Source organism: Oncorhynchus masou, chromosome 29, assembly GCF_036934945.1.
Source record: "Oncorhynchus masou masou isolate Uvic2021 chromosome 29, UVic_Omas_1.1, whole genome shotgun sequence".
Taxonomy (NCBI): Eukaryota; Metazoa; Chordata; class Actinopteri; order Salmoniformes; family Salmonidae; genus Oncorhynchus; species Oncorhynchus masou.
In genome coordinates, this window is record NC_088240.1 from 46,741,404 (window position 1) to 46,768,428 (window position 27,025).

The window sequence follows — 27,025 nt, forward strand, 5'->3', positions numbered from 1 at the left end:
CCAACTTGCCAAAACTATAGTTTGTTTTCAATAAATTTGTGGAGTGGTTGAAAAATGAGTTTTAATGACTCCAACCTAAGTGCATGCAAACTTCTGACTTCAACTGAATACTAAACACTCTATCCACATACTGTACATAATGTCTAAACATCCCATCACATATATATATATATATATATACAGTACCAGACAAAAATGTTGACACACCTATTCATTCAAGGGTTTTTCTTAATTTTTTATTAGCAGAAAATTAACAGAAAATTAGGATCCCCCATTATAGTGAATGGAAAAATTGCAATCTTCATGTAAATATAAAATTGCAATCTTTGTGTAAAATATATATATTTTTAAATAAATAATTATGGTACCAATACTTGCTTCTAATACAACAGATGTACTGCATGTCCTTGAACTCTAAAATTGCACACAGAATAAGTTCAGGATAATTTCTTTGCTAATGGCAGCCTGCAGTACACTATTCGGCATTCAACTTGAGTAACTCAAGGAGAGGGGACAGCAAGAGCTGGTCTGCAACGTCACTTCCTGGTAGATCAAACTGCCCATGTTATGTCTCTAAGGTTGCATTTACACAGGCAGCCAAATTCTGATCTTTTTTTGAGGTAGTTACCTGGAATGCATTTCAATTAACAGGTGTGCATTGTTAAAAGTTAATTTGTGGAAATTATTTCCTTCTTAATGCATTTGAGACAATCAGTTGTGTTTTGACAAGGTAGGGGTGGTATACAGAAGATAGCCCTATTTGGTAAAATACCAAGTCCATATTATGGCAAGAACAGTTCAAATAAGCAAAGAGAAATGACAGTCCATCATTACTTTAAGACATGAAGATCAGTCAATACGGAACATTTCAAGAACTTTTAATTTTTTTTCCAAGTGCAGTCGCAAAAACCATCAAGCGCTATGATGAAACTGACACTCATGAGGACTGCCAGAGGAAAGGAAGACCCAGAGTTACCTATGCTGCAGATGATAAGTTCATTAGAGTTACCAAGCCTCAGAAATTGGAGCACAAATAAATGCTTCAGAGTTTAAGTAACACACATCTCAACATCAGCTGTTCAGAGGAGATTGCGTGAATCAGACCTTCATGGTCGAAATGCTGAAGCGACTTGCTTGGACCAAGAAACAGAAGCAATAGACATTAGACCGGTGGAAATTTGTCTTTTGGTCTGATGAGTTCAAATTTGAGATTTTTGGTTCCAACCTCTGTGTCATTGTGAGATGCAGAGAAGGTGAACGGAGGATTTCCGCATGTGTGGTTCCCACCGTGAAGCATGGAGGAGGTGGTGTGATGATATGGGGGTGATTTGCTGGTGACACTGTCTGTGATTCATTTAGAATTCAAGGCACACTTAATCAATATGGCTACCACAGTATTTCCCATCTGGTGTGCGTTTAGTGGGACCATCATTTGTTTTTTAACAGGACAATGACCCAAAACACACCTCCAGGCTGTGTAAGGACTATTTGAACAAGCAGGAGAGTGATGGAGTGTTGGAAAAGCATTCCAGGTGAAGCTGGTTGAGAGAATGCCAAGAGTGTGCAAAGCTGTCATCATGGCAAAGGGTGGCTACTTTGAAGAATCTCAAATATATTTAGATTTGTTTAACACCTTGTTGGTTACTATATGATTCCATATGTGTTATTTCATAGTTTTGATGTCTTCTGTATTATTCTACAATGTAGAAAATTGTATGAATAAAGAAAAACCCTTGAATGAGTAGGTGTGTCCAAACTTTTGACTGGTACTATATTATTTACACTCCGGACTCCAACATTGGTCCACCTAATATTTATATATTTCTTAATTCCATTATTTTACTTTTAGACCTGTGTGTATTGTTGCGAGTTGTTAGATATTAGTTTGAACAATCAAATCAACTTTGAAAAAAATCTGATGTGAAAAGATCTAATGTGATTGGTCAAAAGACCAATTAGTCGGAGAAAATATCAGAATTGGGCTGCCTGTGTAAATGCAACCTTAGGGACATAAAATGGGCAGTTTGAGCTACCAGGAAGTGACGTTGCAAACTAGTTGCAAAATTGCTGCCACCTCTCATTGAGTTACTCAAGTCAAAGGCCGAATGGGTTACTGCAGGCTGCCATTATCTTTCTCTTGTGTGTGATTTTAAAAGAATCAGTTCAAGGACATACAGTACATCTGGTGCATTAGAAGCAATTATTGGTTCCATTATTGTTTTCGAAAAATTGTTTTATTTACATGAAGATTTTTCCATTCACTATAATGGGGGGATCCTATTTTCTGCTAACATCTTCTGCCATACTAAGGTCAGCTTTAAACCTTTTAGTCCCAGGGTCCTTAGATTACAGATAAGCTTTGTGGGCACTATGGTGTTGAACGCTGGGCTGTAGTCAATGAACAGCATTGGTGTTCCTTTTGTCCAGGTGGGAAAGGGCAGTGTGGAGTGCAATTGAGATTGCGTCATCTGTGGATCTGTTGGGGCGGTATGCGAATTGGAGTGGGTCTAGGGTTTCCGGCATGATGGTGTTGATGTGAGCCAAGTCATTTTTTAAGATTATTACTCATTTCACGTGATTGGTGATTAATTTATGTTTGTCTCTCATTAGAATAGATAGACTAGAAATGTTTTAACAATTTCATTTTTAATGTGAAATTATCCCTGTTGCACACAACAATCTTCCCTTCATCCCTTGTCACAACGGGAGTTATGGTTGATTTACATTTTTTTTTTACTTCAACCCTGTTACTTTAATTGGCACCTACTATAGTATATTTTCTTAATTTAAACTCTTGAGATTGGGAAACATGTTTTTTTATGGATTTGAACTGTTTTTTTTGTTACCAAATTACCTTTGCAAAAAAGGCACTCTAGTGGTGAAATGACCCATCTCTGATCACATTTGATTCTGCAGCGCTGCCCTCAGAACAAGATTGTTCTTATTCTCTCTGTGTTGGTATCTGTCATTGGAGAATTTTAAACATCATTTGATTAGTTTAAAGAAGGTTTTGTTGCTATAAAATGTTGCACTATGTACAGATACATCATAGAAATTAAGAATTATTGTGAAAATGTAATGGGAATCATTGTTGGCAGACTAATCAAAATGTTGAAACACTCAGCTGTTGTGCAATCAGCAGTGTCGAATTTTAAGATTTTAAGGCTGATGTTCAATTATGTAATACAAGGCTATGGAAACATGCAAAGGTTCAATGTCCAGTGCTTGTGGATATAGAGGCGCTGCATCTATTAGGTTTTGGGCTCATCCTCATCACTTGTGCTTTTGTATATGCTTCCGTAGCCCATCAAAGTAAAATATCGTTACAAATTATTCTCAGCAATACATTCATGAAGCACTGTGTGGGAAAAGAAAACAAGCCAGAGAACATCCTTTTCATAACTCTTCTTACATAAAACTGGATAGATAGTAGATGCAAAACAGAGCATAGGGGAAGTCTATGCATTGAGCTGGCAAAGCAGCGCCACCCCTCGTCTGATCCAGTGCTCGGCGGGCACGTCAGAGTTGAGCGCCATGGCGATTACGTAGTTGGTGGAGTGGCCAGTGGTGGAGAGTGTGCCGCGACGCTCGCCAGTCTTGTAGACGGGGGAGAGGTAGCACATACGCTGGGGGATGTCCTGCCTTTTGATGGGTTTCAGCCACATCTGGGGGGCAGGAGAGGGAAGAATGGATGGAGGATAAGAATGGAGAGAGAGGGTACAGGCAGAGAGGGGGATGATGTCCACATGAGGATTAGGCAAGAGGACAATGACGAGGAGAAAAGACAAGGGGGATAATGGTTTTAGGAAATGGAATGGAGAATGGATGTGAGGAAGAAAGTTGGGACAACATCAGAGAATTAAACAATTAAACCAGTTGGAAATTTGGTGACGTAACATTTGATACAATAGTAGTGAGAGAGTGAGTCCCTCAGGTACATTAGCAGGTCTGGTAAAACAAAAAGGGATAAACTGGAACACTCAACTTCTCACAAAAGTGAGTTTGTGAAATCCTCATCCAATTTGATAGCAGGAGCTGCTGGATAGATTTGCATTTAAAATCTGACAGTGTTGTGTTTTCCCCCACAAATAATAAACACATTTTTAATAAAGTTCCGCTGTTGTCAAAACAAATTTTGATAATAAGATTGCCCTGAAATGTCTGAATATTAAAAAGAAAATGCTTGTGCATTATTCAACAGCCGGCATTGTGAGGGCAAAGAAGAAGAGGGGGGGGGACAACTGAGAAAACGAACAAAGCAATCAGTTATACTTTGTCTGGGAGCTTCTTGCAGGAATCTGCCACTAGCAATCTATTTTAATGTCTTAATACACTATTCATACACCATATCAAGTTGTAATTAAGAACCTCTCTAGAAAACTAGGGGAGGATAAGAGAGGACAAACTTTGTTATTCCGCTTGCCATGTTTGGGCTGAAATTGATGCGCCTGGGTGAGGCCCTGAGATAGAGCTTTGAACACAAAGCTGGGAACAATCTCCTGGGTTGAACAACGGAGCAGAATTTTTTATTCTGCCGTTTGTTGTTGTTTGTACTCTCCTTGGCACCTACAGGGTATTGTAGTCTGATAAAAAGAGCTGCCTCATAGGAGTTAAGACACAGAATATAGCTAGAATCTGCTCAGTTTCACTACAGATGGGTCCACTGACACATGGGAAGATATTATCCCTCTCTCTCTATGCCCGGTGGAATTAATGGGAAAAGAATACATTAATCTTTATCCTCTGAAACCACCGTGAGGCTTATGTAAGTATAACGCTATGCATCGAGGGAAGATGGAGACATTGTCCTGACATGAAATGGAAACCCAATAGATACTGAATAATTTGGAACAAACATCATCAGGATCTTAACACTAAGGCCAGGATTCAAACACACTGCACTGTACCACAAAAAACTTAAATAAATCATCCTCTCTACTATTATTCTAACATTTCACATTCTTAAAACAAAGTGGTGATCCAAACGGACCTAAGACAGGGAAGTTGTGAAAAACTGAGTTTAAATGTATTTGGGTCAGGTGTATGTAAACTTCCGACTTTAACTGTATTTTACCCTATGACAATGTCAGTATTCAACAAATTATTGTTCATGTATACCCTTTAATCATAAATCATTAGAAAGCTTAGATTCACAGCTATTCATCAGACACATGTTCAGATCGAATTAAGTTGGTGCCGAAAGACATGGCAGCTCTGCTTCTAGTTCCTAAGCAACCTTGCAGTATTTTTTTTATTATTTTGTGTTATTTCTTACACTATTAGCCCAGAACGTTTTTTTTTTTGGTGTTATTACATATAGCCGGAAAATAACTTTTTATTTTACGCCGTTTTCTCCCCATTTTCGAGGGGTATCCAATTGCTAGTAGTTACTATCTTGTCTCATCGCTACAACTCCCGTACGGGCTCGGGAGAGACGAAGGTCGAAAGCCATGCGTCATCCGAAACACAACCCAACCAAGCCGTACTGCCTCTTTAACACAGTGCACATCCACCTGGATGCCAGCTGCACCAATGTGTCGGAGGAAACACTGTGCACCTGGCAACCTGGTTAGCGTACACTGCCCCCGGCCCGCCACAGGAGTCGCTGGTGCACGATGAGACAAGGATATCCCTACCTGCCAAACCCTACCTAACCCGGATAACGCTAGGCCAATTGTGCGTCGCCCCACGGACCTCCCGGTCGCGGCCGGCTGCGACAGAGCCTGGGCGCACATCCAGAGTCTCTGGTGGCACAGCTAGCACTGCGCCACCCGGGAGGCCAAAATAACTTTTGGATATTAGAGCGGCAGTAACTGACTAGCATTCTGGCCAGGAGTATGACTTTCCAGAATTGGATCCTTTGTTCGTACCTCCCAAGGCAATTGAACTTATCCCAGAGGCTACTCTAAGATGGCGCTGGCTGAGAAGAGGTATTTGGAGTGGACTTTAAGTTTGACTCAGGAGGCGTGCACACCATCTACAGGTTCCGAGTATATTACTCGCTAAAGTTCAGTCCCTGGACAGTAAAGTAGATGAGCTCAGGGAGAGGATCTCCTTCCATAGAGACATCAGGGACTGTAGCATACTCTGTTCACAGAATCATGGCTCTCTCCGGATATACTGTCCCTGTCCATACAGCCAGCTGGGTACCCATTAGTACATAGCGCAGACAAGAATAAAAAAACTCTCCAGGAAGAAGAAAGTCATGGTGTATGTTTCATGATTAACTACTCATGATGTGATTGTAATAACATACCGGAACTCAAGTCCTTTTGTTCACCCAACCTAGAAGACCTCACAATCAAATGCCGACCATATTATCTGGCTATCCCAGTCTGCTGTCCCCACTTGCTTCAAGAAGTCCACCATTGTTCCTGTACCCAAGAAAGCAAAGGTAACTGAACTAAATTGCCCTGTAGCACTCACTTCTGTCACCATGAAGTGCTTTGAGAGGATAGTTAAGGATCATATCACCTGCACCTTACCTGACCACCCTAGACCCACTTCAATATGCATACGGCCTCAATAGATCCACAGACAAAGCAATTGCCATAGCACTGCACACTGTCCTACCCCACCTGGACAAGAGGAATACCTATGTAAGAATGCTGTTCATTTACTACAGATCAGCCTTTAAGACCATAGTACCCTCCAAGCTGATCATTAATCACGGGGCCCTGGGTCTGAAACCCGCCCTGTACAACTGAGTCCTGGACTTCCTGACTGGCCGCCCGCAGATGGTGACGGTAGGAAACAACATCTCCACTACGCTGATCCTCAACACAGGGGCCCCACAATAACCTGTCAATGTCAACAAAATGAAGGAGCTGATCGTGGACTTCAGGAGATAGCAGAGGCAGCATGCCCCCATCCATATTGATGGGGCCACAGTGGACAAAGTGAAAAGCTTTAAGTTCCTCAGCGTACACATCAATGACAATCTGAAATGGTCCACCCACACAGTGCCTCTTCAACTTCAGGAGGCTAAAGAATTTTTGGCTTGGCCCCTAAGACCCTCAAACCTTTACAGATGCACCATTGAGAGCATCCTGTCGGGCTATATCACCGCCTGGTACGACAACTTTACCGCCCACAACCGCTGGGCTCTCCAGAGGGTGGTGCGGCCTGTCCAACGCATCAACGGGGGCACACTACCTGCCCTTCAGGATACCTACAGCACCCGATGTCCCAGGAATGCCAAAAAGATAATTAAGGACAACAACCATCCGAGACACGGCCTGTTCATCCCGCTATCATCCAGAAGGCGAGGTCAGTACAGGTGCATCAAAGCTGGTACCGAGATACTGAAAAACAGCTTCTATCTCAAGGCCATCAGACTGTTAAACAGCTGTTAAATAGCCCTCACTAGCCGGACTCCACCAAGTACCCTGGCAGGTAGGAGCGTAGGGCCAGTAACCGAAAGGTTGCTGGATCGAATCCCCAATCTGACAAGTCAAAAATCTGTAGTTCACCCCCTGAGCAAGGCAGTGAACCCACTGTTCCCCGGGCGCAGATGATGTGGATGTCGAATAAGACTGCCCCCTGCACCTCTCTGATTCAGAGGATGCGGAAGACACATTTCAGTTGAATGCATGCAGTTATACAACTGACTAGTTATCTCCCTTTCCCCTTAACTTACTCACTGTCACTAGCCGACCACCATCCGGTTACTCAACCCTGCATCTTTGAGGCTGCTGCCCTATGTACATAGGCATGGAATTACTGGTCACTTTAATAATGGAACACTGGTCACTTTAACAATGTTTACAGACTGTTTTACTAATTTCATTTGTATATACTGTTTTCTAGTCAATGCCATCCTATTCAACTATTGCTGTATATATACAGATATACTAAATATTCTATCCACATCCTGTCCATAATGTCTATACATCCCATCACATATATATATTCCAGACATTGCTTGTCCTAAAATGTATATATTTCTAATTTCCATTCGTTTACTTTTAGATCTGTGTGTATTGCTGTGAATTGTTAGATATTACCGCAATGCTGGAGCTAGGAACACAAGCATTTCACTACATCCACAATAACATCTGCTAAATATGTGTATGCAACCAATACAATTTGATTTAATTCTACACATTTTCAGGTCAACAGAACTTTCACCTTTGACCTCTTGGGTGCATATCAGAATTACCTGTATACATTACTTTAAAAAGGAAACCTAGATATATTTGAAACGTTGACAAGTGTTTCTGAAAGTTCATGAAATTACCTTTCAAATTATATATAATATGTAACTTATATATAAGGTTTTCATCAAGGATCTTGCTGTACATTATTCTGTTCATCTATCCCTCGATCCTGACTAGTCTCCCAGTCCCTGCCGCTGAAAAACACCCCCACAGCATGATGCTGCCACCACCATGCTTCACTGTAGGGATGGTGCAAAGATTCCTCCAGATGTGACACTTGGCATTCAGACACTTGGCATTCAATCCATTTGGCAAACTCCAAGCGGGCTGTCATGGACCTTTTATTGAAGAGAGGCTTCCGTCTGGCCACTCTACCATAAAGGTCTAATTGTTGGAGTGCTGCAGAGATAGTTGTCCTTCTGGAAGGTTCTCCCATCTCCACAGAAGAACTCTGGAGCTCTTTCAGAGTGATCATCGGGTTCTTGGTCACCTCCCTGACCAAGGTCCTTCTCCCCCGATTGGAGAATGACTTCAACTGAAATGTGCCTTCTGCCTTTAACCCAACCCCTCTGAATCAGAGACGTGTGTGGGGCTGCCTTAATCGACATCCACGTCTTCGGCGCCTGGGGACAGTGGGTTAACTAGACCAATGACCAATCAATTGATTTTACCACAGGTGGACTCCAATCAAGTTGTTCAAAACATCTCAAGGATGATCAGTGGAAACAGGATGCACCTGAGCTCATAGCAAAGGGTCTGAATACTTATGTAAATAAGGTATTTCTGTTTTTTATTTTTATACACTCACTTTGTCATTATAGGGTATTGTGTGTAGATTGATGAGCATTTTTAACTTAATCTACTTTAGAATAAGGCTGTAACATAACAAAATGTGGAAAAAGTCAAGTGGTCTGAATACTTTCAGAATGCACTGTATATAAAGGTGTTAAATTATTCACATAATTGTAGGTTAAGCATATTAGTAATAACATTATGTCATCAGAAAATGTTATGTCACCCTTCATATATCACAGCTTTTGGGGAATTGGCAGTGTTTTATGCACTCTACATAGGGAGCTATTAAAGGTAAAAAAAAAATAAAACAGTCCAAATCATGTTTTTCATGAAATATGATGATATTTGGATGAAACCAGATCGAAGTATGAAAAATAACTGTTGCTTCTACATTGATAATGTTTTATCATAAAGTTACTGGTTCCCATTCCCATGTCAAACACTTGGATTCAGGAGGTGGGATTAATAAAGGAATAGGGTGACATCACCATACATTATAATACACCAATGGTAGCATTATATTTGCTTATTTGCTAATGTCAGAGAAGGCATGATTGCAAAAGGGCATAGTTTATATAGCTAGATAGCTACTCTACTGGTGACAAAATGTTACTGTGTCAGCAAATATCATTAAACATTTACAATATTAATCTATGTTTCCCCTTCAATCGGTGTCTGGTGTTACTGGTTAGCAAGGTCTTCAGCCAGGTTTTCAGCCAGCATGGAACAAAATGGGGGAAAGGGTCATTTTAAATAATTTCACCATTCAAATAATATAAAATGTAGCCACTGACTAGTGCAAGTTAGATAACCTTAGGCATTACAAGTGTCTATCATCCCATCTGGCAGTGCCTGTCTTTACAGCATCAAGCCAGCTATGTTTGCCAGCTAGCCTAGTTGAAAATATTTTGCTGCGTTCCCTGTCCTTGTCGACAACAACTCCATTCAGATTACAACCTACCACTTTTGTAGGTCAACAATATCAACAAATGGCATGCATGAAACATGTGCAGGCAAAACGGTATGTCTTTTATGTGGAACACATTATAAAAACTAGATTCAAAGTTTGTTGTTTTATTAAATTAAGAATTTATAACATCATGGTATATCCCTGTGTCACGCCCTGACCTTAGAGATACTTTTTATTCTCTATTTTGGTTAGGTCAGGGTGCCAGCTCCCTGCACTTACCGTGCTATGGTTGTCATCTCTCCAGGAGATGTTGTGTTAGTACTATGTTCCAGACCTCCAGTACGCCTCCACAGCCCAGTACGTCCTGTGCCGGCTCCACGCACCAGGCCTCCTGTGCGTCTCGCCAGCCCGGTTCGTCCTGTGCCAGCCTCACGCTCCAGGCCTCCTGTGCGTCTCCCCAGCACGGTACGCCCTGTGCCAGCTCCACGCTCCAGGCCTCCAGCGACAGTCTGCAGTCCAGAGCCTCCAGCGACAGTCGGCGGTCCAGAGCCTCCAGCGACAGTCTGTGTGTCGGAGCCTCCAGCGACAGTCTGTGGTCCAGAGCCTCCAGCGACGGTTCCCAGTCCGGAGACTCCAGCGACGGTTCCCAGTCCGGAGACTCCAGCGACGGTTCCCAGTCCGGAGACTCCAGCGACGGTTCCCAGTCCGGAGACTCTAGCGACGGTTCCCAGTCCGGAGACTCCAGCGACGGTTCCCAGTCCGGAGACTCCAGCGACGGTTCCCAGTCCGGAGACTCCAGCACGGTTCCCAGTCCGGAGACTCCAGCGACGGTTCCCAGTCCGGAGACTCCAGCGGTTCCCAGTCCGGAGACTCCAGCGACGGTTCCCAGTCCGGAGACTCCAGCGACGGTTCCCAGTCCGGAGACTCCAGCGACGGTTCCCAGTCCGGAGACTCCAGCGATGATCCATGGCCCGAAGCCTCCAGCGATGATCCATGGCCCGGAGCCGCCAGCGATGATCCATGGTCCGGAGCAGCCAGCGATGATCCATGGCCCGGAGCCGCCAGCGACGATCCATGGGTTCCCAGTCCAGAGCCTTCTGCGAGGGTTCCCAGTCCAGAGTCTTCAGCGATGGTTCCCAATCCGGACTCCCTGGCGACGATCTACGGTCCGGAGTCCCCGGCGACAATCTACGGTCCGGTTCCTCCGGCGACGATCCACGGTGCGGTTCCACATAAGCGGAGGGATCCGTGAGCGTAGCGGGGTCTACATCCCGAACCGGAGCGCCGCCGAGGCTAGATGCCCTTCCGGACCCTCCCCCATAGAGTCAGGTTTTGCGGCCTGAGTCCGCACCTTTGGAGGTGGGGTACCGTCACGCCCTGACCTTAGAGAGCCTTTTTATTTTCTATTTTGGTTAGGTTAGTGTGTGACTAGGGTGGGTACTCTAGTTTTTTTAGAGTACTCTATTTTTTTTTATGTTGGCCTGGTATGGTTCACAATCAGAGGCAACTGTCTATCGTTGTCTCTGATTGGGGATCATATTTAGGCAGCCTTTTCCCACTGGGTTTTTGTGGGATCTTGTCTATGTATAGTTGCCCGCGAGCAATACATTAGTTTCATGTTTCGTTTTGCAGTTTATTGTTTTCTGTGAGTTTCATTTAAATAAACATGTGTAATTCTACGCACGCTGCGCCTTGTTCCGACAATCTTTACATCAACGATTGTGACACCCTGCGTGTAGCAATGTCACATAGATCATTCATTTAATTGAGAGAAAGCCTTTTCATTGTTAAAATAGGCCAATGATTTCTTCTCCTAAAAAATCTATACTCTTCCAAGAATTAGAATATTAACGTCCGTTCGAATATTTGAAAAACCGTGACCATCACTAATGCATTTACATTAGTATAAAAGGATACGTAAAATCTGATTTTTGATTTGTCATTATGGTTCATCATGGTAATGTCTTTGATGACCCTAAAACATTTCAAGTTAATAGGCCATTGTGAAGTAGATTTAAACAGGATTTAAATGAACAAGTAAAATCTGAAATCCTTGAGGCAAATTTGTTCAGTATGAAGAAATGGACATACATACAATGTTGCTATAGGTGAAACGTGGCAGTAGATGCAGTTGAAGTCGGAATTTTACATACACTTAGGTTGGAGTCATTAAAATTTGTTTTTCAACCACTCCACAAAGTTCTTGTTAACAAACTATAGTTTTGGCAAGTCAGTTAGGACATCTACTTTGTGCATGACACAAGTCATTTTTCCAACAATTGTTAACAGACAGATTATTTAACTTATAATTCACTGTATCACAATTCCAGTGGGTCAGAAGTTCACATATACTAAGTTGACTGTGCTTCTTAACAGCTTAGAAAAAAACTGAAAATGATGTCACGGCTTTCGAAGGTTCTGATAGACTAATTGACATAATTTGAGTCAATTGGAGGTGTACCTGTGGATGTATTTCAAAGCCTACCTTCAAACTCAGTGCCTCTTTGCTTGACATTATGGGAAAATCAAAAGAAATCAGCCATGACCTAAAAAAAAAAGTGTAGACCTCCACAAGTCTGGTTCATCCTTGGGAGAAATTTCCAAACGCCTGAAGGTACCACTTTCATCTGCACAAACAATAGTAAGCAAGTATAAACACTGTGGGACCACACAGCCATCATACCGCTCAGGAAGGAGACATGCTCTGTCTCCTAGATATTAACGTACTTTGGTGAAAAAAGTGCAAGTCAATCTCAGAACAACAGCAAAGGACCTGGTGAAGATGTTGGAGGAAACAGATACAAAGTATCAATATCCACAGTAAAACAAGTCCTTTATCGACATAACCTGAAAGGCTGCTCAGCAAGGAAGAAGCCACTGATCCAAAACCACCATAAAAAAGCCAGACTACGGTTTGCAACTGGACATGGGTACAAAGATCGTACTTTTTGGAGAAATGTCCTCTGGTCGGATGAAACAAAAAAAAAGAACACCATCCCAACCGTGAAGCACGGGGGTGGCAGCATCATGTTGTGGGGATGCTTTGCTGCAGGAGGGACGGGTGCACTTCACACAATAGATGGCTTCATGAGGCAGGAAAATTATGTGGGCATATTGAAGCAACATCTCAAGACATCAGTTAAAGCTTGGTCGCAAATGGGTCTTCCAAATGGACAATGACCCCAAGCATACTTCCAAAGTTGTGGCAAAATGGCTTATGGACAACAAAGTCAAGGTATTGGAGTGGCCATCACAAAGCCTTGACCTCAATCTTATAGAAAATGTCTGGGCAGAACTGAAAATGCATGTGTGAGCAAGGAGGCCTACAAACCAAACTCAGTTTCACCAGCTCTGTCAGGAGGAATGGGCCAAAATTAACCCAACTTATTGTGGGAAGATTGTGGAAGGCTACACAAAACGTTTGACCCAAGTTAAACAATTTAAAGGCAATGCCAGCAAATACTAATTGAGTGTACGTAAACTTCTGACCCACTGGGAATGTGATGAAAGAAATAAAAGCTGAAATAAATCATTCTTTCTACTATTATTCTGACATTTCACATTCTTAAAATAAAGTGGTGATCCTAACTGACCAAAGACAGGGAATTTTTACTAGGATTCAATGTCAGGAATTGTGAAAAACGGAGTTTAAATGTATTTGACTAAGGTGTATGTAAACTTCCAACTTCAACTCTATGAGGGTTTACGTTAGACTGCTTATAACACTGAACCTATAGGTCAATCGGCACCATTCCTTTTGACCAAGTTACTCATGGCTTCTAGTTTCTGTGTGCCAAATTAGAAAAAAAGTTACCAGTACATTCTTGAGTTATTTGACTATGTCGAAGAATAACAATAGGTTTTGCTTCGCTGTGAACCAATAAAAATAGTTTAAGATGATCTTTCACCCAGGAATGAAAAGTCATTTGGAGGCAGGGTAGCCTAGTGGTTAGAGTGTTGGTCTAGTAACCGGAAGGTTGCAAGTTCAAATCCCTGAGCTGACAAGGTACAAATCTGTCATTCTGCCCCTGAACAGGCAGTTAACCCACTGTTCCTAGGCCGTCATTCAAAATAAGAATTTGTTCTTAACTGACTTGCTTAGTTAAATAAAGGTAAAATAAATACATGTTTGTTGCAAATTTGTATGTGTATTGCTTAAGGTGTAAGTTGTGAGCTTGTGATGAGTCACTCACCACAGGCATGGCGTCATGTAGCACTTTGGGGTAGGACTCAGCCAAGAGCTTGGTCTTTCTGTCCCAACGTGCACAGTCAAGGTAGAGCCCATAAATGTACACACCTGAGAAACACACATACAATCCGATACATGATACCTAGCACACTACCTGTTGACGCACACACACACACCAGAGTACAATTTCAACATGATGCATAGAGTACAATTTTAATATTGTACTCGAGTGTAACTGTGTCCTCCAATCTTGAAGCCAGTAGCATCATGGCAAACTGATGAAAGAGCAGCAGGGGACTGATGGAGAGGTTGCAGTACAACATGATACAAAATGTTTTGAACACATTTCTAACAAATTCAATGGCTTATTTCATATGAATTGAAATAATTTCCTTTGAGAGGGTGATGCAGGACTGGGGACAGAGGGGAGCGTCCCTCTTTCTCTCTCCGTATCGATTTATTTTCTCTCTTATTCTCCAATCATTACCTTCCTCCCTTTCTTTCCATACTCTCTCTCTAGTCTCTTGCTCCCCACCATTCACGCTAACCTTTACCTTTCAGAGTCTCTCTCCATCACCTTTCTCTCTTCCTTCCCACTTTCCCTCTCTAAAACTGCTCTAGATGTGATCAGGACAAACTGGAAAAGCAGGATTTTGGCTCAGGAATAGGTCAGTTCCAATGAATGGAGGAGTGTGTCAGAAAAGCAGGAATTCCTGACTAATCAGGACAAATCCCATCCCTCATCTCTTTCTCATCTTCACCCTTTTACTTCTCCCTGCCCTCTCTCACCCTTCCATCCCTCCACCCTCTGTCTGTCTTACCGTCTTCAGGGGGCTGGTGATACTCCTTGTCATCCAGCACCTCAAAGTCGAAGCCTAGCAAGTCGATGGGGATGGTGTGTTTGCGGGCATAGTTCTGCTGGCCTCCCGTCAGGAAGGCCTGGGTGAAGAAGAAGCCTGACATCCAGAATACTGCCGGAGTCCCGTGTTCATACCAGTCCTGCAGAGGGACGAATGGAGCACAGCACAAAGGCTTAATGCAAAGGCAAACTAAGGTCGGCGGCAATTAAAGGTTGATACTTTGCAAGTGCAGTATGAAAGTTTACCTACCCCCTCATGAGGTAAAGGTTTTCTGTAAAAAACAATAAAGGCAGACTGAAGGTCAGAAACAGCCTTGTCAACAGGAGCAACACAATATCCAACAGTCGCCCCATGCTAATAGTCAAAGTTTAAAGTACACTACCAAGAGTATGTGGACATGTGCTCGTCGAAATCTCAATCTGTCACCCTCTGATCTGTTTCACCTGTCCTTGTGCTCATCTCCACCCCCCTCCAGGTGTTCCCCATTATCCCCTGTGTATTTATATCTGTGTTTTCTGTCTCTGTTGCTAGTTATTCTTGTTTGTCGAGCCTACCAGCATTTTGTCTCAGCTCCTAATTTTCCCTAATCTCTCTTTTTCTCGTCCTCCTGGTTTTTGACCTTTGCTTGTCCTGACTCTGTACCCGCCAGCATGACCTGAGCCTGCCGGCAGTCCTGTACCTTTGCTCCACCTCTGGATTACCGACCTCTGCCTGACCTGACCCTGCCTGCCGTCCTGTACTTTGGCCTCTGCTCTGGATTATCGAGCCCTGCCTGCCTTGACCTGTCGTTTTCCTGCCCCGTGGTTACAATAAACACTTGCACTTGGGTCTTACCTTGAAACCTGATACATTCCCACCGTCACTAGAACTAAGGGGCCTAGCCCAAACCATGAAAAACAGGCCTAGACCATTATTCCTCCTCCACCAAACTTTACAGTATGTATTAGGACAGGTAGCATTCTCCTGGAATCCGCCAAACCCAGATTCGTCAGTCGGCCTGCCAAATGGTGACGAGTGATTGATCACTCCAGAGCATGCATTTCCAACGCTCCAGAGTCCAATGGCAGTGAGCTTATAACCACTCCAGCGGATGCTTGACATTGTGCATGGTGATCTTAGGCTTGTGTGCGGCTGCTCGGCCATGGACAGCTCCCGCCGAACAGTTATTGTAATGAAGTTGGGAACTCGGTAGTGAAATGCTTACTTACAAGCCCTTAACCAACAATGCAGTTGGTAAGAGATAAGAGCAGCAGCAAAATAACATTAGCCGGGCTATATACAGGGGATACCGGTAGCGTCAATGTGCAGGGGCACCGGTGTTGGGGTAATATGTACATGTAGGAAGAGTTATTAAAGTGACTATGCATAGATAATAATAGAGAGTCGCAGCAGGGTAGGGGGAGGGGGTTCATGCAAATAGTCATTTGATTAGATGTTCAGGAGATTTATGGCTTGGGGTAGAAGCTGTTTATAGAAGCCTCTTGGACCTAGACTTGGCGCTCCAGTACCGCTTGTCATGTGGTAGCAGAGAGAACAATCTATGGCTAGGGTGGCTGGAGTCTTTGACAATTTTTAGGGTCTTCCTCTGATACCGCCTGGTATAGAGGTCCTGGATGGCAGAAAGCTTGGCCCCAGCGAAGTGTTGGGTCGTATCCACCACCCTCTGTAGTGCCTTGCGGTCGGAGGCTGAGCAGTTGCCACACCAGGCGGTGAAAAGGCGGGCCGAACACGTCCCCATTAATATCGATGGGGCTGTAGTGGAGCAGGTCAAGAGTTTCAAGTTCCTTGGTGTCCACATCACCAATGAACTGTCATGGTCCAAACACACCAAGACAGTCGTAAAGAGGGCACGACAAAACATTTTGATCCTCAAAAGGTTCTACAGCTGCACCATCAAGAGCATCCTGACTGATTGCTTCACCGCCTGATATGGCAACTGCTTGACATCTGACCGTAAGGTGCTACAGAGGGTAGTGCGAATGGCCCAGTACATCACTGGGGCAACGCTTGCTGCCATCCAGGACCTATACAATAGGCGGTGTCATGACGTTGGCCTGTTGGGGGAGGTTTATGACCCCCATAAATACCTTTGTCCTTTTCTTTCTCTCTACTTTATAGAGTTGACTATTGTAAAGCCTTTGTAACGTAGAGAATCTGGTAACGTCGAAAGGTGGGAAACGTAACCATACCTCGGTAATCCAACCAATTGAAAATATGCGTTGGTACTTAATAATATATATGATATTTTAATGAATATGATCTCAGATCAGTTATTGTCTGAGACATTATTACTAATGACAGGATGACAAATTGTATCTTGGAAAGTCGTCACATTCTAGTTATCAGATTCACATGAAATTGTTGTGCAATTTAAATGTTTAAATATGAAACTATTTGTGAAAAAATGAAATGTAATTAGCTTCTTACATGAGAGAACGGTTTGTCATAGAGAAACTGCTCACTCAGAGGCCCCGCCCAAGTGAACAGACTTTGGTTGTAAACTATGAAACATACCCTTCTTTTACCACTATATGAACCCGTTGACGAAATTCAACTTTCTGTTCCGAGGACGTGAGGACGACGGTCCTACGTTAAAAGGGCTCAGATAATAACCTAACGAAATTAGCATCGTGCTCAAAGTGACGATCGACACGCCGAAAGGATGAATTTTGACCAGCCAGAATATAGCACAAGCCTAAAAGTATGGCAACTTGGTATGAACTTTGAACTCTTATTCACTCCAGAAGTGATACCTCCTAGCCATTGAGTTAGCAGCAGCCGCTGCTGGGCAACCCGGCCTCTCATCTACGACCAACCTATTGAAGCGCAGCTCAGGGTAAATATTCCTTGCATTTTCTTTTTCCAAATGGGCGGTTATTTAGAATGCATAAGATTCTGTATTTACGACAGCATAGCTTCTCCCTTTGTTACTCAGTCTTCCCGCTCTTTCATTCAAAACCCAACCCCCTCTCTTTGTGTAACCAGCCGTCATAACTGTTCTGTCCGCTAGGGAATAATTTCCTTTATGACATCATTTGTAATCAATGTATGATCCATTCTGTGTAGATCTAATTCTGTGTGATTATTTAGGTATTTAGGAAATAAAAAATGTAACCAAATGTTGTATTGCTGATTCAACTTGTTAGCCAGGGTTTGTGAAGATAACCAAGAATTTACAACTTTCAGATGAGACTGAATAAAGTGATGATTAAATATTGACTGCTGCTGATGTGAAAGATTACTAGGCCTTTAAGAGTTTGTTCGGAAGATAACAGCTCTATAAACATTATTTTGTGGTGCCCCAACATTCTAGTTAATTACATTTACCTGATTAGCTTAACCTCTTGAAACTCCCCATCCCGGATCCGGGATTGTGACTAAGCCTCAGGCTCATTAGCATAACGTTAACGATTTCTGAAAAGCAAATAAAATTAAAATAATGCGTTTTTATAGCCTTTTCTTAACAACACTGTCATCTCAGATTTTCAAAATATGCTTTTGAACCATAGAAATTGACTAATTTGTGTAAGAGTATGCAAAGCTAGCATAGCATTTTGTGTAGCATGTAGCACGCAACATTTTCACAAAAGCCAGATAACCAAATAAATAAAATCATTTACCTTTGAAGAGCTTCTGATGTTTTCAATGAGGAGACTCCCAGCCACATACCAAATGCGCAGTGTTTCCTGAAAGCGTCTGTGTGTAGGAGAAATCGTTACGTTTTCTACATTGCGCCTGGCTACCGAAACGAACCGAAAATGCAGTCACCTACAACGTGAAACTTTTTCCGGATTAACTACATAATATCGACCGAAACATGGCAAACGTTGTTTGGAATCAATCCTCAAGGTGTTTTTTCACATATCTCTTCATTGACATGCAGTTCATGGAAGCTTGCTTCTCTCTCTGTGCCCCATGGAAAAATACTGGCAGGTGACTTTTGCGCACCAATTTCGGCGCAGGACACCGGGCGGACACGTGGTAAATGTGGTCTCTTATGGTCAATCTTCCAACGATCTGCCTACAAATACGTCACAATGCTGCAGACACCTTGGGGAAACGACAGAAAGGGCAGACTCATTCCTCTTGCGTTCACAGCCATATAAGGAGATCATGAAAGACAGAGCCTCAAAAATCCTTGTCAACAGCTTCTGGCTCCTCAACCTCCAACCTCCAAGAATTAAGCCGGCTGAACAATTAATACAATCGCCACTGGACAATTTACATTGACCCCCCCACCCATTTAGTACACTGCTGCGACTTGTTGTTTATTATCTATGCATAGTCACTTCACCCCCACCTACACGCACAAATGACCTCAACTAACTTGTACCCCCGCACACTGTAGCAGTAGTGGTGCCCCTTGTATATAGCCTCGTTATTGTTAATCTTATTGAGTTACTTTTTATTATTATTTTTGTCATGAGTGAACAGGGAGTACAGGAGGGGACTGAGCTTGCACCCCTGAGGGGCCCCCGTGTTGAGGATCAGTGTGGCCGATGTGTTGTTACCTACCCTTACCACCTGGGGGCGACCAGTCAGGATGTCCAGCATCCAGTTGCAGAGGGAGGTGTTTAGTCCCAGGGTTCTTAACTTAGTGATGAGCTTTGAGGGCACTATGGTGTTGAACGCTGAGCTGTAGTGAATGAATAGCATTCTCACATAGGTGTTCCTTTTGTCCAGGTGGAAAAGGGCAGTGTGGAGTGAAATAGAGATCGCATCATCTGTGGATCTGCTGGGGCGTTATGCAAATTGGAGTGGGTCTAGGGTTTCTGGGATAATGGTGTTGATGTGAGCCATAATCAGCCTTTCAAAGCATTTCATGGCTACAGACGTGAGTGCCTGTCGTTAGTCATTTAAGCAGGTTACCTTAGTGTTATTGGGCATAAGGACTATGGTAGTCTGCTTGAAACATGTTGGTATTACAGACACAGACAGGGAGAGGTTGAAAATGTCAGTGAAGACACTTGCCTGTTGGTCAGCGCATGCTTAGAGTACACGGCCTTGCGGGCTTGTGACTGTTGACCGGTTTAAAGGTCTTACTCACATTGGCTGCGGAGAGCGTGATCACAGATTGGCTGCGGGAGCTTCTTGTTTTAGCTTCTGTCTGTAGGCAGGGGGCAACAGAATGGAGTCGTGGTCAGCTTTTCCGCAAGGAGAGCGGGGGAGGGCCTTATATGCGTCGCGGAAGATAGAATAGCAATGATCCAAGGTTTTGCCAGCCCTGGTTGCACAATCGATATGCTGATACAATTTAGGGAGTCTTGTTTTCAGATTAGCCTTGGATCATTAGCCAGCTACAATGAATGCAGCCTCAGGATATGTGGATTCCAGTTTGCAAAGAGTCAAATAAAGTTCGTTCAGAGCCATCGATGTGTCTGCTTGGGGGGGAATATATACGGCTGTGATTATAATCGAAGAGAATTCCCTTGGTAGATAATGCGGTCGACATTTGATTGTGAGGAATTCTAAATCAGGTGAACAGAAGGATTTGAGTTCCTGTATGTTGTTGTGATCACACTACGTCTCGTTAACCATGAAGCATACGCCCCCGCCCCTCTTCTTACCAGAAAGATGTTTGTTTTTGTCGGCGCGATGCGTGGAGAAACCAGCTTGGCTGCACCGACTCCGATAGCGGCTCTCCAGTGAGCCATGTTTCCGTGAAGCAAAGAACATTACAGTCTCTGATGTCCCTCTGGAATGCTAAACTTGCTCGGATTTCATCAACCTTGTTGTCAAGAGACTGGACATTGGCGAGAAGTATGCTTGGGAGTGGTGCGCGATGTGCCCATCTCCGGAGCCTGACCAGAAGACCGCTTCGTTTCCATCTTTTACAAAGTCGTTTTTTTGGGTCGCAGGCTGGGATCTATTCCGTTGTCCTGGGTGAAAGGCAGGACACAGGATCCGCTTCGCGAAAGTCATATTCTTGGTCGTTCTGATGGTGAGTTGACGCTGCTCTTATATTCAGTAGTTCTTCTCGACCGAATGTAATGAAACCTAAGATGACATGGGGTACCAATGTAAGAAATAACACATAAAAAAAAAACAACTGCATAGTTTCCTAGGAACGCGATGCGAGGCGGCCATCTCTGTCGGCGCTAGAAGTAACTCATACCTCTACCTCAGGCGAGCAATACCTCGAGACTAGCTTAATATTAGACATTGCGCACCAACTGTTATTAACAAATAACAGACACACACCCCCACCCCTTACCGGCCGTAGCTGTTCTGTCCTGCAGATGCATGTGAAACCCAGCCAACTGTATATTATCCACGTCGGCATTCAGCCACAACTCGATGAAACATAAGATATTACAGTTTTTAATGTCCTGTTGGTAAGATGGTCTCGGATGGAGCTCATCCAGAAGCTCTTTTCGGGCATAAGAGACGGTAGCATCGACATGATGTACAAAATAAGTTACAACAATGCGAGAAAAAAATAAGTAGTTAGGAGCCCTTAAAATGGCAGCCATCCCCTGTGGCGCCATTCTTCACTACCTAGGGGAAACTTCACACGGAGCATGTACCTGTAGGAACTTGAGTCTATCCAGGAAGTCATTGACGTAACTGCCCAGGGGTTTGAGGCTGGGGTAGGACTTCTTTATCCACATGCCAGGGATACGACCTTTCAGAATGCTGTTCACCACCTCCTCCAGCTCACCAGACATCACCACCAGGCCCTGACACACACGCACACACGCACACACACAGAGAGAAACACAGTTAAGACAAGAGGTATAGCAATACATTGCAGATATTTTATTTTTTATTGAACTTGGCAAGTCAGTTAAGAACAAATCTTATTTACAATGATAGCTTACATCAGCCAAACCCAGAAGGTCGCTGGTCTAATTGTGCGCCGCCCTATAGGACTCCCAATCACGGCCAGTTGTGATACAGTCTGGATTCAAACCAGGGTGTCTTTAGTGACACCTCTAGCACTGAGATGCCTTGCCTTAGACCGCTGCGCCACTCGGGAGTTATAGTGGGCTAGCCTAAATAATACATACCCATACATACTGTATACACAAAGCGAAACACTCATTTCTTAAAGTCCTATGTACAGTAGGTGTGCTGAACAGTGAACACTATAGCCCATCTCAGATCCAGGAAGAAGAGAGTCACAGACTGTGGAGTGTAGCAGCCAGGAAGACATCCAGGCTTGTCCGTTTAGAACATCTCTCCAGAGATGTGACAGCCAAATAACGGGTACTTGAGAAAGGCTACGCAAGAGGCTCCACTCCACTCAAATCACTGTCATCTCCCGATAACCCTACTCATCATCCCGTTCCTGCTTTAACCCCACAGGACTTGAGCTTCATCTGAATAGTCGACTCGCTAAGACAGGGACTTAGTTCAAAACCCCTACCAAACAGATTATAAGGGTAACACACTCAGTGTGGGAACAGTGACAGAACCCTAAGGAGGCTCCCTAGAGCTAGTGTTTGTCTCTGAAGCGATTACTAGGGCCCACTTAGACACAGAGGGTGCCCTCTCGAGTACCGACCTCAGTGCTGAGGCATTCACACAGAGTAGGATCTAGGCAGAGATGAGTCCAGCGCTTGAATAGAAGACTGAAGAACACTAAATGTGTTCTCTCATGGAATGTATTGGCACCATTGTTTATATCTTTCTTGTTTACATTTATGTTGTTGGATTAGGCTTTGAGGGTATAGATCATGGAGTATGAGAGTCGCTTTAATCTAGTGAATTTATCATTTGAACAACTTTAGTCGACAGGAATTGAATGCTTTTGAGCCCAGCTCTGCTTTTCAGTGGGGTAAAACAGTGGCTAGCCCTTCGCATTCAAAATAAACTTCTCATCAAGTCCATTTGAACCAGGGCACTTAGAACAAGCCGTATTCATGGGTTCCACCTCCATCACTCAGTTGCATCATGCCACTGTTATGAAGACTCTAAATTCCGACGTCTCAGCCATCGCGACTCCCAAAATTATTGTTTTGTCTAAATTAGTGTCTTAAAAATACGATGGCATTGCTAAAGTAGACAAATAATTAGTAGGAAACAACTTTGTAGATATTATGATGTCGCCAAATCTACTGGCTAGCAATGCTAACATCAGCATTTCCAGCTAATTATTTAACTAATGTTAAGTCCAGTACTCTCCCCTCACTCTTAGCTAGTTAGCTAACGTTATACTACATCTAAAAGCTCTTTCTCACAAGTCAGTTTTTTCGTCCGAATACTTCGAAAGCATGAGAATGGCCGCTGCAGCAGCATTTGTTTACCACAGCCAGTTCAGCTCGAGCCTCCAGCTATCTGTCAGATAGTAATAATAGCCACCTTATATCGCTATCTAACAGCTGTTGTTTGTATGGAAATGTCATGAAGCCTTTGTTTTGTCCCGTTTCAATAGAAGTAAATTAACCTGGCTAGCTTTCGCAAGTTGATGAACCATTAGAAAGAGAACTGGCCAAAAGTTTGCTAAAGTTAGCTTTTCGTTTTTCGTCAATCACACTAGATCTGAATGAAATGATGAAACCAGCAGCCAAAATATATAATTTTTTTCAGTGCAAAGCGAGTTTGCATTAGTCAATATAGAAATGTAACATTATTGAACTGTCAGCTTCCCTAGCTAATTCCCTACTTTTCACACAAATACAGCAATAAACAGCTAATCAGGCTTCACTGTCATGGTGCACAGTCAGTACACAACACATTATGCTCATCATGTCTTAGCAGGATCAGTTGGTGACAGGTGTCTTAAAGCTACAGTCTGGGATCTGGTAATAGAACCACTAATTCTATTATTTGATAATAAAATGTATAAATGAACACCAAAGTCATTTTTTGTCATGCCTCATCTTAGGAGGATTAGATGGTGACAGGGGTCTCAGCAGGGTCAAGCAGCCAAGAAGGACAATTCTGTGACGAAGCTGAGGTGAGTTTTTGCAGATACAACAATATATTCTCTATGCAGCAAACACTGGACAAGCCAGATGCTTCAAGATTGAAACTATTTTTAAGGTAGCCTGACAAACCTCAAGTTGATTTCCAAACTGTATCAAGATAGAGGCTCTTCCTAATATCTCAAAACATGTAAAATCAAAATGTGAGGAAGACCTGGTAAAAGCTATTGATGACGATGAATGGATAGAGATACCGTATGTTTGAATGCCCAGTCATGTTCATATAATCTCAGACATAAATTACTGCAGTTTAAGACCATCCAAACAACGTACTATATGACAGGGAAACTGAATTACATGCACTCAGAAATGTAATTCCTCTGCTGGAGGTGTAAAACATAAACAGGGATATATTTGCATATGTTATGGTCTTGTGAAGGCTAGCTGAATTCTGGCAAAGAGGATCTCAGTAACTCCCTTCTCCCTTTTTTGTTTGCTTGAAAATGTTGATATTGGAGACTGTTATCAGAAGAAACTGTGTAACCTAGCATTTACAGGGGCTAAGAAATGCATTGCCATTAATTGGAAGGTTGGTTATCCTCCCACAATGTCACAATGGATGGCAGAAATGTCAAGTTAAAGTATATTTGATTTATTACAAGATTATGGCTATACTGTAACTGTCATATGGTCTGGATGCCTTATATGGAATACTGTACAACAAAAGGAGTCTGTATTGAAAACATGGCCATTTCAGGGGAGAAACCTATTTAGGCTGCTGGGCTGCTCAGTCACTCTGGCCTTAGCCTAACACACCTGAAACCAATAATGACTGTTTGACAAAGATCCTGAAGCTGAGTGCAGTGTTTTGGTTTGGGGCGCTGCAGGGCGTTGGACCCCTCGGGGCAGGATGGGGCGATCCAGCTACCTTATGTGCAAGTAAAAAGGGGTCAACAGTACTATTACACCTATGATATGAATTACAGTGCCCTCAGTAATATTGGGAAAGTGAAGCATTTCTTCTTCTTTTGGCTCTATACTCCAAAAGTTTTGATTTTAAAACAAACAGTGAATATGAAGTTAAAGTATAGACTGCCAGCTTTCAGTTGAAATTACAGCACTTTTTGAACATTGTCCTCCATTTTAGGGGAGCAAAAGTATTGGGGAAAAAATCACTTGTATGTGCATTAGGTTGTAAAAAGTTAAGTATTTGGTCCCACATTCATACCATGCAATGACTACACCAATCTTGTAACTACAAATTTGTTGGATGCATTTGCTGTTTGTTTTGGTTGTGTTTCAGATTATTTTGTTCCTAATAGAAATTAATAGTCAATAATTATGAATAATTATGAGTGAGAAAGTTAGACGCATGAATATCAAACCAAGACATGCCAACCTCTCACCATTGCACTAACAGCGGAGCATTTTTTGGGGGGGTATGATATTTGTGTGTATATAATGTTCACGAATCATTACTCACGATTCATTCAGGATTATCATAATCATGGTAACATCCACATTCATGTAGAAGTGTTTACAATAACAGTGTCCAATATTAGATTGGGTAGAAATGCTGGAAATGAGCTTTAGATGCCCAGAAATTCTGAGGGAAGACCACCCGACAGGTTATGCCCCCCCCCCCCCCACTTCTAAAACCAAAGTTGCACCCTTGATTATTGTTATTGTAAAGTCAATCTGACGACATCGCAATGATGACAAAGGGTTTTCCTACAAATTATTTGCTTCCTTTGAAATGTCATTGCGCCTCCAAGCCACATTTATGTACTTTATCAAATTGTATTTGTCACATGCTTCGTAAACAACAGGTGTAGACGAAGAGTGAAATGCTTAGTTACGTGCCCTTTCCAACAATGTAGAAAGAAATATATTAAAATAGGAATAACTTGAGGAATATATGCACAATGAGTAAAGATAAGTTGGCTATATACACAGGGTAGTACCAGTACCGAGTCAATGTGCAGGGGTACGAGGTAATTGAGGGAGATATGTAGATATAGGAAGGGGTAAAGTGACTGAGCAACAGGATATATATAATTAGCAGTAGTGTACGTGATGAGTCAAAATAGTTAGTGAAAAAAGGGGGTCTATGGAGATACCCGGATGAACTATTTAGCAGTTTTATGGATTGTGGGTAGAAGGTGTTCAGGGTTCTGTTTGTTCCAGATTTGGTGCATCGGTACTACTTGCCATGTGGTAGCAGAGAGAACAGTCTATGATTTGGATGGCTTCAGTCTTTGACAATTTTTTGGGCCTTCCTCTGACATCGCCTGGTATAGGCATCCTGGATGAAAGGGAGCTTGGCCCCAGTGATGTACTGGGCCGTATAAATTACACTCTGTAGTGCCTTGCGGACAGATGCCAAGCAGTTGCAAAGCTGTGATGCAGCTAGTCAAGATGCTCTCAACGGTGCAGCTGTAGTTCTGTTTGAGGATTTGAGGTTCCGTGCCAAATCTTTTCAGCCCCCCGATGGGGAAGAGGCATTGTCGTGTCTTCTTCACAACTGTGTTGTCCTTAGTGACATGGACACCGAGGAACTTGAAGCCCTCGACCCGCTCCGGTACAGGCCCTTCGATGTGGATGGGGGTGGGCTCGGCCCTCTGTTTCCTGTAGTCCACGATCAACTCCTTTGTCTTGCTGACGTTGAAGGAGAGGCGGTTGTCCTGGCACCACACTGCCAGGTCTCTGTCTTCCTCCCTATAGGCATCAGAAAACTTAATGATGGTGTTGATTTTGTGCGGGCAATGCAGTCGTGGGTGAACAGGGGTTACAGGAGGGGACTAAGCACTCATCCCTAAGGGGCCCCCATGTTAAGGGTCAGCTTGGCAGACATGTTACCTACCCTCACCACCTGGGGGTGGCCCATCCAGGATCCAGTTATAGAGGGAGGTGTTCAGTCCCAGGGATTTGAGCGTAGTGATGAGATTGAAGGGCACTATGGTGTTGAGCTGTAGCCTAGTGGTTATGAGTGTTGGGTCAGTAACTGAAAGGTCCCTGGTTTGAATCCCTGAGCCAACTAGATATAAACATCTGTTGATGTGCCCTTGAGTAAGGCCAGCATCCCGGAGTCGCCTCTTCACTGTTGATGTTGAGACACGTGTTTTGCGGGTACTATTTAATGAAGCTGCCAGTTGAGGACTTGTGAGGTGTCTGTTTCTCAAACTAGACACTCTAATGTACTTGTCCTCTTGCTCAGTTGTGCACCGGGGTCTCCCACTCTT

General features: G+C 43.2%; 1 protein-coding gene across 1 annotated transcript in view; it reads right to left on the bottom strand.

The window, feature by feature from the left end:
* Nucleotides 1-214: 214 nt before the first annotated feature.
* The window catches only part of dnah7 (dynein, axonemal, heavy chain 7), a 213,750-nt gene continuing 186,939 nt past the window's right edge, over nt 215-27,025 (bottom strand). Inside the window, exons 64-67 of the mRNA XM_064945130.1 lie at nt 21,441-21,593; nt 14,875-15,052; nt 14,058-14,161; nt 215-3,665 (exon numbers count right to left, since the gene is read on the bottom strand). Of these exons, the coding sequence (XP_064801202.1) occupies nt 3,459-3,665; nt 14,058-14,161; nt 14,875-15,052; nt 21,441-21,593 (642 nt within the window). The 3' untranslated portion in view covers nt 215-3,458. The remainder of the gene's footprint in view (nt 3,666-14,057; nt 14,162-14,874; nt 15,053-21,440; nt 21,594-27,025) is intronic.